Source organism: Aptenodytes forsteri, unplaced genomic scaffold (genome assembly GCF_000699145.1).
Source record: "Aptenodytes forsteri isolate BGI_AS27 unplaced genomic scaffold, ASM69914v1 Scaffold241, whole genome shotgun sequence".
Taxonomy (NCBI): domain Eukaryota; kingdom Metazoa; phylum Chordata; class Aves; order Sphenisciformes; family Spheniscidae; genus Aptenodytes; species Aptenodytes forsteri.
The window spans coordinates 7,213,816-7,231,245 of record NW_008795252.1 but is presented as its reverse complement, the minus strand read 5'-3'; the positions used below and the strand labels follow the sequence as shown (position 1 = coordinate 7,231,245).

Genomic DNA, 17,430 nt, shown 5'->3' with positions numbered 1-17,430 from the left:
AAAAAAAAAAAAAAAAAAAAAAAAAAAATTAAAAAAAAAAAAAAAGTTTTTTTGGTGTTGTCACCAGATTTTTCATACAGACCTTTCCAGGGAGAATTAATTCCAAATGAATGTAAGCCACGAAACATCGCGTTCTGTGAAACACAAACACTTCACAGGTTTGCTCTGTGGCCAATGTAGGGAGGGAGACATCGTTTCGGTTATCTCAAGGTGTATGTACGAAGGTGGCTATTTTCTTCTTTCTCAACAGAAGCTACCTCGGGGCAGTGTAAGACACTTCTCAGATGTTCCCCCCTGCCCCGGTTTCAGACTCTGGCAGACAGGTGTTGCCACTGCTGCTATTTTGACCCTGGTTTTGTCTCGCAGCTGGTTGAACTCGTAACATGGACAACATCATTCCAACCATCTGAAGTCCCAGTTACATTGCACAGAAGAATATCAAACTCTTAGCTGATATATATGCCTTCACTTCTCGAGTTTTCTCTTCTTTCATACACTTCAAACTTTGTCCTAGACAGGACGTCGTGTAAGTGAAGACTGTCATATTCCAATCTGCAAACAGGCTCTTCTGCTGGCTGCTAAAACTACTTACGATGTCAGTTACTTCAGCAATATTCATCTAAAATTAATGCCTTATAAATAATCAAGGAGTAATCTGCTTCCGTCTGTCAGGCTAACCCCAAAAAGAAAGAAGTGTAACATTTTTGCGAGAGAAAAGAAATTAAGGATGACCTGACCTCGCAAGTATGCTTGCCAGACAGTTACGCACTCTTTCTTGCATGACCTATTTTTCCCTGCTCACACCACAGAGACGTTTCAAACAAATGGCCAGTAATTTAGACTGCTTGAAACACAGAGGGTTGCCACCCAAACAAGACAGTTGGGCATCTTAATGGCTTTGTCAGGTTTCCAAAAGTTTTTAGTGACTTGTTATCTCTTTTCAAGTTGAAATAGAGCTCTATTTATCTAGTCCATAAAGGACAACGTCAAATGTCACGCTTTTCCAGAAATTAGTGTACTGGGTATGGATCATGGCCTAATATTTTGCTGCGCATCACAGTGTGTGAATGGCCCCTGTGAAGAAGTATACCGAGCACATACATCTAGTATACTTGGTGTTTTAGTTATAACACAAACTAACATAAGGAGTAACTTATAGCTAAAGAAACCATTTATAGCTTAAGTAAGTCTTCCTATAGTGTAAGTTCCAATGCCGGAATACTTTCTACCTGCTTTTGAAAGGTGCTCAAAACTACTGCCTATTAAGTTCCTGTGAGATTTAGAGAACATCTGTTTCTACTACTAGAATCAGATTCTGCACCAGTTATGAAGATCCCCATCACCTGTAGTATGAACTATTTAATACCTGTGATTTTCAACCTTTTTGGTTTGAGAACTCCACAACCTTCGTAGTAGAGACAAAAACCAATGTATCATGATATAAAAGCCTATCTACAACAGGTTAACTTTTCTGAGTCACCTTTCAGACCCATTAAAAGTATTTAATGGCCCCCTAGCAGAAAATCACTGGATGATACTATTATGAGATATTTGAGGTCACTACAAGAAAAAGGCACAGAAATGGTCATCTTTTGCTAAGTCACAGAAGTTAAGAAGATAAGAGGAAGCTTGAGAGAGAGAAAGACAAAGGAAAATGTCGAGGCGAAGGACTGGGTTTCTTCATGCTGGGGCTTATATGTAAAGAGACAACAATATGAAGCTGAAGGCTTGGCAAATATGAAATAACATGGAAAAGACACTGCTTGTGCTATTCCCATTGTCCAAATGTCAAACGCCTCCTGGGAACCAGGGGGGGTGGAGGAAGGAGGAGTAATAGCAGTATAAGCATCTTGTAACAGGTTCTTCCTAAAGGGGATTTCTTGAGAACTGCTAGGCTCTGATGCTAGCCCATATGGGCTCAGGAAAGTCGGAGAAAACGCTGGCTGCACTTTTTCCAGGCTATTTGCATATGTTCTTTAGTATGCAGAATGTCTCTGTATGTAATTGAATTGTTGTTTTTGCCTCTATTAATACATATGCAAATGAGTCACTACTGCAGCTGTGCTGTATTAATCATATGTGTGCTTCTGTCTGTCTGCCCTGCAGGCTCAGGGTCAGAGGGAGGGGGAAGAGGGAATCCAGTCTCTTTAACCTACAAGAAAACTCACTCATGCAGACAGAGGTCTGCTAGCAAACAGCAGGCCTGAGTTACAACTGGAAGGAACATAGGCTGGTCATTTTTCAGTCTTTCTCATTTTTCATAGATATGGATGGAATCTGAAAGTTATGCAGAAAGGACTGTTAATCTAGATAAAATGAATATGCTACCACTGCTAGTTCTTTCCCCTGGAGGGCAGGGGAGGGAGTTATAATCTGACAACCCACAGAGTAGCCATGATACTGTTCTACCATGTGTATTTACTGCCTGTAAATGTCCACTGTGCGTATGTTCAGACACTCACAGTGCTCAATAAAATACAAAGCATTTATATACAGTCTGTCAAAATTATTGTCTTTCATAAATTGATTGGATTCTGATAAAATGATGTGGTCAAGCTTTTCATTCAAATCTATTTTGATAGAATATATTGAGTTTACCCATAACATTGTCTAAGATTATATCAAAGGCAAGTATGGGCTATTTAGACGCCAATTACAAAGCACATTTACCCACCATGAACAAGATTTATTTGAGCTGATATGTTCTGTGGTTCATGCTTTTACACAATCTATCACAATCTCTAGCTCTCAGCAGGTATCTGGAAAGTGAGGAGTAGTTGCATCCTGGTGTTGTGAGGCTTGCTTTTGAGTTAATTGGGAGGAACTTTTTCCATCTAAAAACATAGGGATTGCTCAAAAATGCTCTTGGCAATCAATAGCCCCTCACCCCACACCTTACTTATACAGTGTGCTGGTTCTGGCTGGGATAGAGTTAATTTTCTTCAGAGTAGCTAGTACGGGGCTATGTTTTGGATTTGTGCTGAAAACAGTGTTGGTAACACAGGGATGTTTTCGTTATTGCTGGGCAGTGCTGACACAGAGTCAAGGCCTTTTCTGCCTCTCACACCACCCCACCAGCGAGTAGGCTGGGGGTGCACAAGAAGCTGGGAGGGGGGACAGCCAGGACAGCTGACCCCAACTGACCAAAGGGATATTCCATACCATGGGACGTCATGCTCAGCAGATAATGCTGGGGGAAGAAGAAGGATGGGCACAACGTTTAGAGTGATGGCGTTTGTCTTCCCAAGTAACCGTTACGCGTGATGGAGCCCTGTTTTCCTGGAGATGGCTGAACACCTGCCTGCCCATGGGAAGTAGTGAATGAATTCCTTGTTTTGCTTTGCTGGCGTGCACGGCTTCTGCTTTGCTTGTTAAACTGTCTTTATCTCAACCCACAAGTTTTCTCACTTTTACCCTTCTGATTCTCTCCCCCATTTTTTTTCATTCGAGCGGCTGTGGGGTGCTTAGTTGCCGGCTGAGGTTAAACCACAACATACAGTTTAATGAATATTCTAAAATCAACACTAAGACTCCATAATAAGTAAGAAATCTCGGAAAGTTCAAATTTTTAAAGACAACTTACCCCACACCCACAAAGAGATCTTCACCCTGTTTAGATGGTTGTAGCTTCACTTACATGAAGAGTACTATGCCCCATTTTTCTAGCTGAAGAACTGGACTTTGGTCTTCAATGATCTCTTTTAAAATGGCCATCTTGGCTACTCATTTGCAGAACAGGTGGCAAATATCTAGTGGCCAACACATTTACTTACAATGCCAGAAAACAAGTTGTGGACAGAAGTAGGGAATATAGAATCTGCATGAACATAGCAATTTTAAAAAGTATTTAAAAGGGCATCCAACAAAAATGTATACATATTATGTTGTTTTATTACTCCTATTATTATCATTATTTGTGATGGCCATCAGAAACAGCATAGCAATACACTGAGCTAATGGCAGATGGACAACTGCCATCTTTTGGTTATGCTAATGAGAAATGTCGCTTTTCATGTATTTAGCTGTTTTTTTCCCCAGATGTGTGTGCTCACAGTGAAAAACTAATTCTACTTTTTTATGCTTAAGTGGATTGCATGAGTAGCATAATATTGTAATTAAATGGTGCACTAATGATTCATTCCCTACAAATTAAGTCAGAGTCATATTAATGAGAACAGGTAAAGTAGAAAAGCAAACAGTGAAAAGGATACTGACCCTCACTGTTGAAAAGCCAGCTTAGATGGTATTTAAAGGTAGACGCTGCCCAGCAAACAGAAGGAATAACCTTGCACTGCTAAGAAATGGTTTACCTTCTTGTAGGCAAAGAATTGTTTACAGTAATATCCCAAAGAGGTCATGAATGTAGACTGCAGAGTAAATGAATAATGGATAAAGTATTGCCATCTCTTGGCTACATTCCATAGAGACAATAATGGGGCACCGGACTTTTCTTCTCAATCAGAAATAATTTGTATGTCTTTGCAGCTCTGGCAAGTTGGCTCCCCAATACAAGGAAAGAATCAAGCTTTCAGTATTCAGATGTATCACCACAGTGTTCACACAGCTTTTTCAGGGTCTTCTTTCACAGATTTGCGGTGTTCTAACACTGGAAGGCCAACTGCTTAACCTGGTCAAAACTGGTTATGTCTACAGATTATAGTAAGAAATCAGAAAGAGATATGCCAAAAAAAACAAGTGCTTGACAATTAATGCATGAAAATATAGTGCCACCTCTTTAAGAGAGAGGGGAAGTTCTATCATCAGCAACATTTCAAATGAAACTTAAGGAGATACTTCAGAGAAATAACCTGAACTCCAAGTGGAGAGATGTAGCTCATCCCTGCAACGGTGCAGAAGCCAAAAGGAAGCTAGTATGTAAGAAAAAAAAAAAGTGTATCTGACTGAGCAGGCAGTCTTCATGCTTTATTTTTGTTTCATAGGCAACAGATGTTTTATGTAATACTCATATGACCATTGGAACAGTCTATCTTCTGATCAGTCACTGTATACTTGTTAAATAGCTCTGTCCTTTCCGTTTCCTTCAAGTAAAACAAGCATGGAGACCACAGATGGTTATGTGACCCTTAAGATATCTAGAAGCAAGGTTTTCCAAAGGAAAATGTGTAGTAAGTCAGACACCTAAATAATAGCAAGATGAACAACTTTGAGAAGCACTTAAACTCCAAACAGGTTTAACTTTTCTCAAAATCTAGCCACTTGTCAGTGCCTACATGTGGCTCAAATTCTTCTAAAAATGTGGTCCAGACTACGTATGCTAAATTCCATTGAAATTCAGTCCGTGGTATGCATCTTCCCACACCACTGAAAAGATAGGTTTGTAGTAAGAAAAAAAAAATCGACCCAAGTACTTAATAAAGACAATGCAGACTAAAAAACTTGGCTGAATTATCTTGCCAGATATGTTTGAGTTCTAAATCTGCCCATCATCTTTATACAAATAGCCAAAGAGAATCAATCAGGATTGTTCAAATGGCTGGTCTTCAGAACGGAGACCCAGGTAAAATGCTTTCACACCCGTATGCTGACATGAGGTTCTCTTGATCCGTCATAATGTTGAACACAACCACCAATAATCATGATGTCCTGGTTCATGCTAAGATGAAGAGGGAAGACAGTTTGAACATGGGCACTCGAAACTTTTTGGGGTGTTTTTCCAAGAGCAGATGTTTGCAGGAAGTCTGTATTACATCAGACTGCTATGTTGTTTTGACAGGACACAAAATGTCCATACAGTAACACTACACAGGCAGCTGTCATTATACATCCAGCATTATCTTTCAGTATAGTTATGGGTATACACAGCATTTGTATTACTGCCAATTAATCAGTCGTTGTCACTATTTGGTTATCAAACAAACAATCTGGGAAATCTGAACCGTTCGCACTCCCAATGGTGCAGATTCCTCCCAATTTTCAGATCAGGCGATCAGGTCCTTTGTTTCCTAATGCTCAGAAAGCACTCGGGAATTATTTTTTCTCAGAAAAGAAACCACCAGATATCATTTTGTACTGAATTTGCTCAGACTTCTGGAAACATCTATTTCATATTAGGTATGCCCAAGATGACTGGTATTAGAATAATCACTTCTGTTTACTTTGTGTAAAACTTGTTACATGGTATCTATGCTCAGAGCTTTGAATGCTGATCTTCAAGATGGTGGAATTTAATTCCCTCATCTGTTGAACCATATAGGAAAACATCATGTTCATATAAGGCGTATAGCAGTACTTTCGATTCGTTAGCTTTATTCAGTAAAACACAGTGGCAAGGCTATGTTCAGTTTTGTTCTCATTCATCTGAAACAGAATCACCATGATGCATCACTCTTGAAGAACAAAACCATATGAAATTTACGGGGGGAAAAAATCAACATAAGAAACTCGCGTGCTAACCAAGAGGGATTTTACTGCAATGAGGGTGTATTTTAAAATGACACTTTACACAATGTTTGGGACTGAATCTTCTCATTAACAGAGGAAAGCTAAAAACTTTTTTTCAAATGGCATTTATGTCATTAAATGTGGGTATGAGTGAATATGCAGGGCTGATAGTTCTTTATCAGAGGACAGGTTCAAGCATGCATCGTGTTAGTTCCAGCTTCTCCAACATGGCCCCATCCATCTACTCCTTTTGCAACATCTAACAACGCAAGTTTTAGTTTCCATTCTTATTGAGAGCCATTAGTCTCTCTGTGGATACTGGAAATAAAGGCAATCACGTATGGCTAATTGTGGCGGATATCAGATGACAGAATCTGTATACCCCAGTGGGGTCTCAAAGGCAGGGAGAGAAACGGAGGGCTTCAGATTACGAACCCGTCAGTGGGAATCAACAGGGCATTTCAAAATGAGAGATTACATTTTCACTGACAAAGAGTATCTTTGCCACAGGAAAACAATCAGGTGTTAGCTGTTCTTCTGTAAATACAGTGTGCATTTCATTTACAAAAAGAAAATTCAATTTTGACAACCAGGGATAAAAAAGTACTTCCTGTTGATCTCACAGTACACTACTAAAGCCATGCCTCGACTTGAAATTCTCTAATGAAATAACAAAGACATGTTTATCGCTATACAAACAAACAAGAAAAATTCCTTGGCTTTGTCTTCACTAAGATAACGTTGTGTACCAAATTCTGCTGGGAGCAACAAACTGAGCATTGTGTCAGGTTCTTTGATCTCCCCTGAAAACTACTGCTTTTAGTATACAAAGCCTGAAAGATGAGTGATAGGGAGGATAGAAAAAGAAGAAAAGAAGGAACATTGTACTCTTCCGACCTTCTACTGTCTGATGACCAGATGACAGAGGGTTTGTAGGGAACACTATGGTTATATGTAACTTAGGGGAATGTCTGAAGTAAGAAGAGTTCCTCCTTGAAAGAGACTGTAACAGCTGCACATTGATTCATGCCATTTAAAGGTGGTTTTGGACCAGTTCTTCATGACAAACATCATGAATGTTTCTTCATGACTGAAGAAACAGTCATCACTGAGCTAAACTGGATTTGAACAGGGTTTGGAAGGCACAATCCTTCTAGGCTAGCAGCTATGCTAGATTCAGCTCCACTTACGTTAGCATGGGTGAGAGTCCATTCTGAGTACTGTATCATAAAACCTTTCTCAAAGCACATCTAGCCTATCTGACTTTTTCAAATGGCACCAGAAGTTAAGAGGCATGTCCAATTTCTATTAGACAGGTTATGCTGATAGCTAAAAATCACCGTTAAGATGTGAAGAAAGACAGCTTTAGATTTTTTCCAGCATATACATACCCTTAGAGATCAAGTCTGAAAGATTTGAAGGAGTCTACAGAGTTAGTAATTTGAACCTTTCCCACTGACTGGCTGCCAAAGTCTCCCCTTAACTGCAGACTAAATAACACGTAGCAAAACAAGATAGGTGAATTTGGTCAATACTTTCATTTTAATGTTCTCCTTTGCACAGAAACAAGAGGCCTTTGAGGTTTTCAAATTTTCCACAACCTAAACTCCTCTTAAGATATTTATGAAGTCAGTCACATTTGCACAAAGCCCACCTTTTTATAAGCAAACTGTCATTGTGATAAAGCCTATTTTAATCAGAATACTTCAGCCCACCACATGCAGAGATACAGCCCAAAGCTGGTCCTGAAATGAAAGTAAACCATCCTCCCAACTTACTGGAGCACTGATGCATTATTTTAGGACTAGCTTGAATGACCGCAAAAATAAGGAAAATTAGACTCAGATCTCTATTTTCTCATTGCTAGCTAGCTCCATTTTTGTTTTTCCTTTTTTTCCCTTCTTTCTTCCGTATGTGTGTTCATGTGTGTTTGGCTGTTATAAGCACTTTATCAATACCGACGTTACTCCTCAAAATTCATTTCAGAGGGATGACTTTTATGGCTCCCATGATTCTTAAGCCGCCTACGGTATTTGTAACTCACAGAATCAGAAACTAACACACAGACAGTGTAGCTTTTCATACAAAGGCACAATAGGAATGAATGTATTAACCTCTGTGGTGCATGGAATGTGTCAGCTTACACACTGGCAGCTATTTCTGTGAAACTCAGCTAACTTCCGCTGGCTGTGTTAAAATAAAAAAAAGAAATCTTCCCCAGAACTATGTCCCACGCTCTCGTATGCTGGCCAAACAACTGAAATATCTGATGTTGCAGTCTACTTCATACTGATGCTGGCCAAACTGAGCTTGAGAATGCATTTTACACATACTGTTTATAAATGCTGAGCTTTTCCAAGCAGGTATAAAGCTCTGCTGTTCCATGTGACTTGGCAAATAATAATGAGCGAGGAGACAAATTAGCAATAGAGAGTATGGGAATTTTTTTTGTTTCTACAAAAGAGCATCAATACAGATTTTGCAGAACTAGAGATAATTTGGATTTTGATTTCATTTAGGTCCCAAATTTTACCCGGCTTCATCCTACCAGCAAAGCATACATGGCAGGTAACAAAATTCAAACTGCGGAAATGGACATCACATTTGCTTAATTCCAATGACTTGACAAGGGTTGTGGGCTGATCAGGAATACCTGAGGAACATCTGCATCGCTATCAGTAAGACCCATGGACACCCTAATGCCTCCAAAATTTAGAACGATATTGGAAGTTTTGAATCAGATACATCTGGCTACCAGGCCAACTCTTTAACGTAGCTCAAAAAAAATTCTTTACTATCTTTCCACCTGTTTTCCAACTGCCTATGTTAAATTAGTATAATCGCTAATTATCTGCGCTACAGCAGTGCCTAAAATGTGCTGGGTACCATAAAATACTGTAGGAGGGGCCAGTCATTGCTCTGAAGAGCTTACGGCCTAAAAGGACATAATCACGTTAAGCGACTTTTAAGCAGTTTAAAAGTGCTTGTCAGGACAGAGCTCTTCTGCCCAGCAATGTGTTTCCTTTTGCTGGTTTACACCTAGTCAGCCTGTACAGCCTGCATCAGAACTATCTAATGGAAAAGACAAGCAAACATACCGCTCTGTGGAAATTTAAGGGACAAACCTAAAAGTCGTTAAATTGACAATCAAGACACAAAAATGTAACAAAATTTTCCCCCAAGGTAAAAGGAAAATGTGTATGATTTGACGACTATTTTGCTTCCGATGCAAATTTTACGTGAAGAGAACAGACCAAAGCCCCTGTTAATTGTGTTGTGTTCAAAGGGAAGAGAAAACCGTTTTTCATATTTACTTAACCTTTGCCTCTTCTGCATTGTTTTCAGACTTACCTGCAGTTGGAGTGGGCCTAAGCCTGGTGTTGCTGCGGCAGCAGCTGCCATGGTAGTTGGGATCAGCTGAACGGGGTAAGGGTCACCTAAGTAAGAGAATAATAGAGGCGTCAGCACCTTTTATCTACTCTCCACCTGCAAATTAAAGTCCTGCATTCACTCTTTCCAAAAGCCTTCTTTTGTGTGCCTTGTTGAGGCCTAATGAAAAGCTCTATTGTGCAGCCTTTTACTAACACTCTTTTCACAATTCTGGCTGAGAGAGGAATGTGAATAAAAGGCACAAGCAATTAAGGCGGAAACCTCATCCTTTTTCATGATGTATTTAGGGAAATGGAAAAAAAAGTGCACATTGATCAGAAGGCTGCACTTCAAAAAAAAAAAAAAGAAAAAGGAAAGAAAGAAGACGGGGGTGGTGATGTATTGATGTATTTAGGGCAATGGAAAAAAAAGTGCACATTGATTGCACTTCAAAAAAAAAAAAAAAGAAAAAGGAAAGAAAGAAGACGGGGGTGGAGGAGGAGAAAAGGAAAACAGTACAACCTTGATAAGATCACAGCATTAGAAGGGGACAAATTTACAAGCTTGTCCAGAATATGAAGTTAACCAAACTCTGCTCACTGTTAGTAAACTGAGCCTCACACAGATCAGAAATGGCACTCCCTTGACTACCCTGTTTTCTTTTAGGTGAGGGAAAAAAGCTTGCTTTAGTTTCAGGGTTTGATCCTACAACAAGAAAAAACACGTGAAGTTAAGTAAATCAGATACAACCTCCGAAATCCCTGCGTCAACTCCACCTCATGACTTGTGATTCAATTTTGCTTCTGAGGGAAAACTACTTCTGTTTTAGTAAGAACTGCATTGTGCTGAATGAGATAAAGGGACCCAGTAAAGGTTTAAGAAAAAGTTGCAGGCGTTTATAAAGGAAAATTACCTGAGATGGCAAAAATCAAGATGGAGACAGGCATGTTTTAATGTTATGGAGCGCTCACTTTTGGTCACTCCTTACATATCTGATTTGTTAAAATAAACTTCATACTAGCCCATCAACAAAACTGTTAAGAAAACTGGTAAAAAATAGTAAAAAATGTTACATGCATCATACTGCTTCTCCAAATGATAAAATGTTTAAGCACTTTCCACTCAAATAAGGATCACCAGAGCATTTCTGTATGTCCCTATGTTCTGGTAGCATGCATGATTTCTGTAGCATTAAAACAGCCACTTGAAATGAGACTATGGAAAAGGCAGAACACTTTATCAGGAAAATCTACCTAAATGTTCCTGTACATTTCATTAGAGAGGTAGATTAAAAGTTTTCCTCCTTTATTGTGCTTTTTTGAGTGAACTGGGGAAAAAAAAGACAAATTAAGAAGGCAATGCAGGCTGTTCTGTACAATCATTACTAGTTACTGTTTAATTAAAGTTTATAATGGTATCAAACCTAAGTTACAGGAAACAGAAAACAAAGGGAAATAAACTTATCTCATGTTTTTGAAATGTTAGAAATAAGCTGTTTTGGTTTATACATGTTCAGGAAAACTGCTAATGTTTATTTTTCCCTTTTATAATGCAACCTTCTTTACAGAGATCTTTTCATTCAAGCATTTTGATCTCCTGTTAAGAATTAAATACCACAACTTCTAGAAATGGAGGGCCAGAAAAAAACTGGGCCGGCAAAGCATCTTAACAGATATTTAACTTCAATAAGCGTGCCTGCTTATATTTAAGAACATCTCAAATAATGCTTTGCTGACTGAAGCCTCACAGGCCAGCCAAGCAATGGGAATCCAAAGGTCCACCCAGGCATCCCCATTCACAAATGTCTTTGCACCAGCACCAGGCCACAACTTCTCTGTTTATTTATTTATTGTCAATGGGCAACAGATTTCCTGACTTGCTTGGATTTTTTTTTCCCCAGAGGATGCCACTGTTTCCCATTTTCCTTTGCTTTAACTGAGGCATCCACTTTCCATTTCATATCATGGATTGCATGAAACATTTCTCTAACTTGAAATTTTCTGGGGAGTTATCCTGTGACCCAAGCAATGGGCCTTAAACATGTGAAGACACGGAGAAGAAAGAGACGATGGTCAAAGACTCAGGGTCAATGGTGTTAGCTGCTTCCACACCACTAGTAGCTCAAAGGCTAATCCCAGTATCATTCTGAAAGACTCCTCTCTAGAAGAGGACATTTTGTTCAAGAACCAGCTATGAAATAATATAAAATTATTCATTTCTCAACCACAAAGAAAAGAACGAGTGAAAAGTTTCTCACTAGAATGTTGATTTTACAGCCCATTAAAATTTTTAGTTACAAATTATTTGTATTAAAACATACATATTAGAAGATTAACTTTCATGCACTGTCCCATATTCCTCTTCTCTCCACACACATGTATAAGCCTCAGCCCATCTTCCCACAACCTCATGCTAATTCATAAATCCCACTATTCTCACTTCCCTAAACAGCCAGGCAGATTCTCATACCCTCGTCTGTTGTGGTAATTCCTATCTTTTACGGCTCATTTGGTAGATACATCAAGGAGATGCTTCTGAGAGAAGAACATGCTGAAGTCCCCATGGCCACGTGCATCCCCCATGGCCATGTGCATGGTCACAATCACTGGCTTTGGTGGTGCAGGTAATGCCTCTGGGACTCTAGGAGACCATGCTAGAAAGCAACTACTACACCAATACGTGCTAATGTAGGTTTTCAGAATTCTAAGGAAAAACCTCAAATTCATCCCAAACCTCAGCTGTGCAGAGCTAGGCTCTCCTGTTTAGCAGGTGGTTTTTTGTTAGTTCACTCTCTAAAGGGTTTTACATTTTTCCAGTGCTTAAAAATATTTTTAAGAAACAAAAACAGTGAACAAATCTGAAAGGCTTCTGTAACCTATTATGAATCTTTGCATCGTTATGCTTTGGTAATGCCCTCTGCTATCTTGTGCTTATCTTAGGGGTTTAGCAATTCTTTTTATGAAGAAAAGTACATCCTGCCTGTGCTGCAATTCTTTCACAAGTGCTACTCATCCACAGTACATCCACATTACTTCTCCCACGGTACAGACACGGTAGCAGCAAAGAAGTTGGAGGAAGGTACAGTAACGAGCACAGACACTATCGGGGTTAGCCATCCACTGTGTTTGCCCTGGTACAAACATCTAACAAAAGTTCACCTCTGTCTGGAGGAGCTTACTGTCCACAGGAGGCAGAAGACAAAAGAGCGAGGAATATGCTCAAACGCTGTGCCATGCCCTGGGTCACACAACAGGCCAGTGGAAGAGCCAAGATTAAAATCCACAGACAACTCTTCAGACAGTGTCCTTCACAGCAAAGGATCCAGGTCCTATATCAGTGAGGAGCCCAAGCACTTATATACTCACATCACACAGTGCAGGAGCAGCTGCCACCCCTCAAAATACTGACAAAGGCCTCAAGTCTCCTCTGATAAATACGGACCTGCTCACTCGTTGCTGTTACTCTAGAACATGATACCTCTTTCTACTGTCCTTAAATTTATTCCCATATCAGACTGAAGGTTTTGCCTGAGCAGTTCTAGTTAATTCTGAAGTCTGGGAAATGTGTATCTTAACTATTTCATTACTTCTTCAGTAAATATCTTATTTTTAGACATAAAAAGTTGCTACATTTTTTTCCCAAGCTCTGGGAACATTTCAGGAATGTGAGGCAAGATATACAGTTATTAGAAATAGATATTTCTCAAGCCATTCACAAGTTCGCATCACTGAAAACACCCATAAATTCTCATACAACTATACTACATTTCAATTCACAAAATTCACTATTAATCTACTAATGCACGCAGGCAGGAGTGTACCTCCCTGCATCTTTCAGCTACCAAAAGATACATTTTGTGCATTCCTTTCATGTTCCAAACTGTTTCTCATTATGAGTGGACTTTTCTTATAAACAAAGCATCAAAGAGAAGTTTTGTTGTTGTTTTGTTATTGGTGCTTTTCTTTAGTGCATTATATGGTAAAATCTGGAGCAAGTCAAAGGCTGGGATTTTTATTGTAAGAACAAGGTAAAAATTACTTCATTAGCTGACATAGTCTTCTCTAATATATAGTTATTTCCCAGCTACTCAGTGACATCACTTTGAAGAACAGAATTATTCAAGACTGACTACATGAAAAGAGCACAGAAGGACGTATGTACTGGTGATACAGCACTTAAAGAAGTGAATGGGATATGTAAGCCTGGAGGAGCCGATGGGGTATATTAGAGGTTTTGGTGCACACTGTGAGCAAAGGAGAATGCCAGTGGCTCAGGGAAGAAAGAAGGCAAGGCTGAGCCCTCAATTCTGTGCCAGTTCTTTATTTCTCTATCCTTGTTTTGGTCCATCTTCCACAAACATACCCAGAACCTCTTTCCTGATAATTTATGCACTGCAACTTCTTTCAATTTCAAATCACACCTTCATCCTTGCCCAAAATAATCTTCCAAGATCTTGCTTACAAGAGGATTTTTCATGAAGTACATTCACTTTTAAACCACTCTTTCCATGAACTTTCCCTATCATCCTCCACTGAAAACACTTTTCTGCGAAAGTAAGTTGTGGTACAGAGCCAAGTGGACATCCTGTCCCAAAACGCAAAATAACAACCCTGTGTGTTATGAACTTGATTTTCAACTGACTAGCTACCAAGCTCATGGATGTTAAATGATTGTACACTTGTGGAAACACAACAGTGGCTCTTAAACCATTGATATGTTTTGCAAAATTTTATCAAAGGAGTTTAGCAAGTTAAAAAACATTAAGACTTTTTTTCAAAAGAGAAAAGAAAGGACGGAAGCTCACATTATGTGTGTTGTACCATTCACCTAAACTCGTAAGATGTTTTTTGTATTCCTTTTTCTGTCACTCATCTCATTTATTCTCCTTCATGGTGTAATCCCCCCTAGTGTCTTGTCTTGTCTCCTGACAGGCTGCAAGCTCTTCAGAGCAGGCACAATTGTCTTACTTGCTATATAAATCATGTTACATGCTAATGTTAAATTATAATGTTTTGACAGGATTTTTAAGTTGCTCGTAAGATGTTTTTTGTATTCCTTTTTCTGTCACTCATCTCATTTATTCTCCTTCATGGTGTAATCCCCCCTAGTGTCTTGTCTTGTCTCCTGACAGGCTGCAAGCTCTTCAGAGCAGGCCCAATTGTCTTACTTGCTATATAAATCATGTTACATGCTAATGTTAAATTATAATGTTTTGACAGGATTTTTAAGTTGAACCTGATTATATGAATCCATAGAACTCTGTTTTTTTCCCTGAAATTTTCTTCTTTAAAGAAAAATGATACCAGAAAAGGAGAAGTAGGGGTTTTATTTCCTATGATTTTTTTAAATTTATTGTTTTCCTCCTACCTGTCTTTCAGGGAGAGCAAGTGAAAAAAGTTGGAGGTCATGGAAGGAGAAGAAAAAAAGAAAACAATGTAAAGAATATAAAGAGTAGGAAAGAAAAACAAATTCTTAAATTATAATTTCCAAAACCAGAATGCTAAACTAAATTCCATGAAAAATACCGGAATAAACGTTTCCTTATAGTAGATTCCGTTGAATGAAAAGGAATTCTACATTATCTTCCCCCCATTTTTGACAAGCTCTAGAAAAAGCCACAATAATTTTACACTCAATTTATCACTTAAGTATATTCATAATGTATAATCACAGCTGATGGCTAACTGACAGGTAAGCCACTGCATCTCTTCTCACCACTCATTCATTCTCATCACCATTTTCCTTTCATTTCTTTGGTGTGATGGTGGACATGTAGCACGAGTTAACAGGAGGCTGTGAAAGACATGAGCAGTGTTCCCTGACTTCTGGCTCCAGGCATTAGGGGTTTAGATAAATAAGAAAAAGAGTACAAAGAAGATACCACCGGTGGCTTCCAAAAAGAAATCCAAACTGGTTCCCTGATTTTCTTTGAGGATAGTTCTGGACAGCATTGACCAAGTGCTGCCTACAAGGGATTAGCCTATTTTGTGTTTTAGAGAAACAATTCAGTCTACAGAAGGGATGGCTTTGGAGGGACCTAAAAGCAGCCTTCCAATTCCTCTGAGGAGGTCATCAACAAGACAGGGCCAGGCTCCTCACAGCAGTGTTTGGCTGGAGGACAAGAGCCAATGGACATAAAATGAATCAAGGCAGGATGAAATTTTCCCCATGAGGACAGCCAGATGTTGAAACAGGCTGTCAAAACAGGGTTGTGCAGTCTCTGTCCTTGGAGGTTTTCAAGCCCGGACTGAATAAAGCCCCGAGTAACCTGGTCTTATCTCCTAGATGACCTGGCTTGGAGGAAGAGGTTGGACTGCAGACCTTCTGAGATCCCTTTCAACCAGAATAATCCTACGATTTCCAGGGTGCCCTTTTTTTTTAATATACCTGTTGAATAAATGACAGTTATTCAAAAGCTCTGAGTACCAAGGAAAGCCAATGTATTTCCGCAGAGGTTTGTACATGCTTGTGAATTTAAAAATCGGGACTTTTATTTAGTTGCCCAACCATGAATAATAGTGCCACAACACTAGACATCTGTTATGGCCTAGAAACTGAACTGAAACTATCAGCCTGTTTTCACAGGACCCCATTATTTTGCTTGTCTATTTTGTTTTTATCAGCATTATTGTGAGAAGCCACACATAGATCAGGGGCTATGGGATTCTTTCAGTTAGAAACAGTCTTTAGTTGTGGTGTTATTTTTTTGCAGTCTTGATGCCTTCCATTGCATTTGCAGCATTACAGAAGTGACACATTCTCACGTATGCTAAAAGGCAACATTGTTACCAAAAATTCCTCCTTCTTGCTCTTTCTATCCACAATGCTATTACTCTTTTCTTATCCTGGGGGGAACATGAGGGTTTAGTCATATGCTCATTCTTTTCCAAGGCATAAACAGTAGCCCTGAAAGATAACTAGCATCTTTATAAAGAAACTACAGTATGTGGTCCTCACAACACATGGTTCCTATTTTTGTCGTTCTGATAAAAGCATAGCAATGTCAATATTTTTTTCTTCTGATTTGGTGATTGTCAATGACCTGTATATCAGCTGATACAGCTGACACAGTTAAATCAGAAATTAGCACTCAGTCTCTTTAGAAGTCAGACACATGGACACTGAACACAAGAAAAATTGTAAGACAGCCCACATGATACTCCATTAAACAATGAAACATGTGACTGACTGAAAAACAGAGATACATCAGCAAATTTCCCCGAGGAAGTTTATGGTATTTAACTCCTAAACATTAATTTTATTGTACTGTATGAGGAACCAATTAACTGAGAGTTTCATTTTTATCGGACATGGGAATTATTGTTCAGAATATAGATGAACAGTAAATTCAGCACATTTTAATTTTATTAGGCTTGGCTCGTTCATCTCACACATTTTTGTTGATTTTGAAAGGTAATTAGATATTTCATCAATAACTGTGTGCATTATTTTATTTAGAACACTTTCAGCAGCGAGCTGATATGTAAGACACATACAATGTACCTACTGTATATTCAGATTTTTCGCCCCAATTGGATATGGTTGAAATAGTGATTAAAGCACTTTCAGAAAACCTCATGTTGATGACATCTGACTGGGAACACAATATGATTTGTCACAACAAATTACCCACAGGGGACGGGAGGAATGGGCAAAGAA

At 39.0% G+C, this 17,430-nt stretch overlaps 1 protein-coding gene across 1 annotated transcript in view; it reads right to left on the bottom strand.

Moving 5' to 3' along the window:
* Positions 1-17,430, bottom strand: part of SOX5 (SRY-box 5) — a 261,446-nt gene that overhangs the window by 77,824 nt on the left and 166,192 nt on the right. The window contains exon 7 of the mRNA XM_019471987.1: positions 9,754-9,839. Coding sequence (XP_019327532.1) covers positions 9,754-9,839 — 86 coding nt within the window. The remainder of the gene's footprint in view (positions 1-9,753; positions 9,840-17,430) is intronic.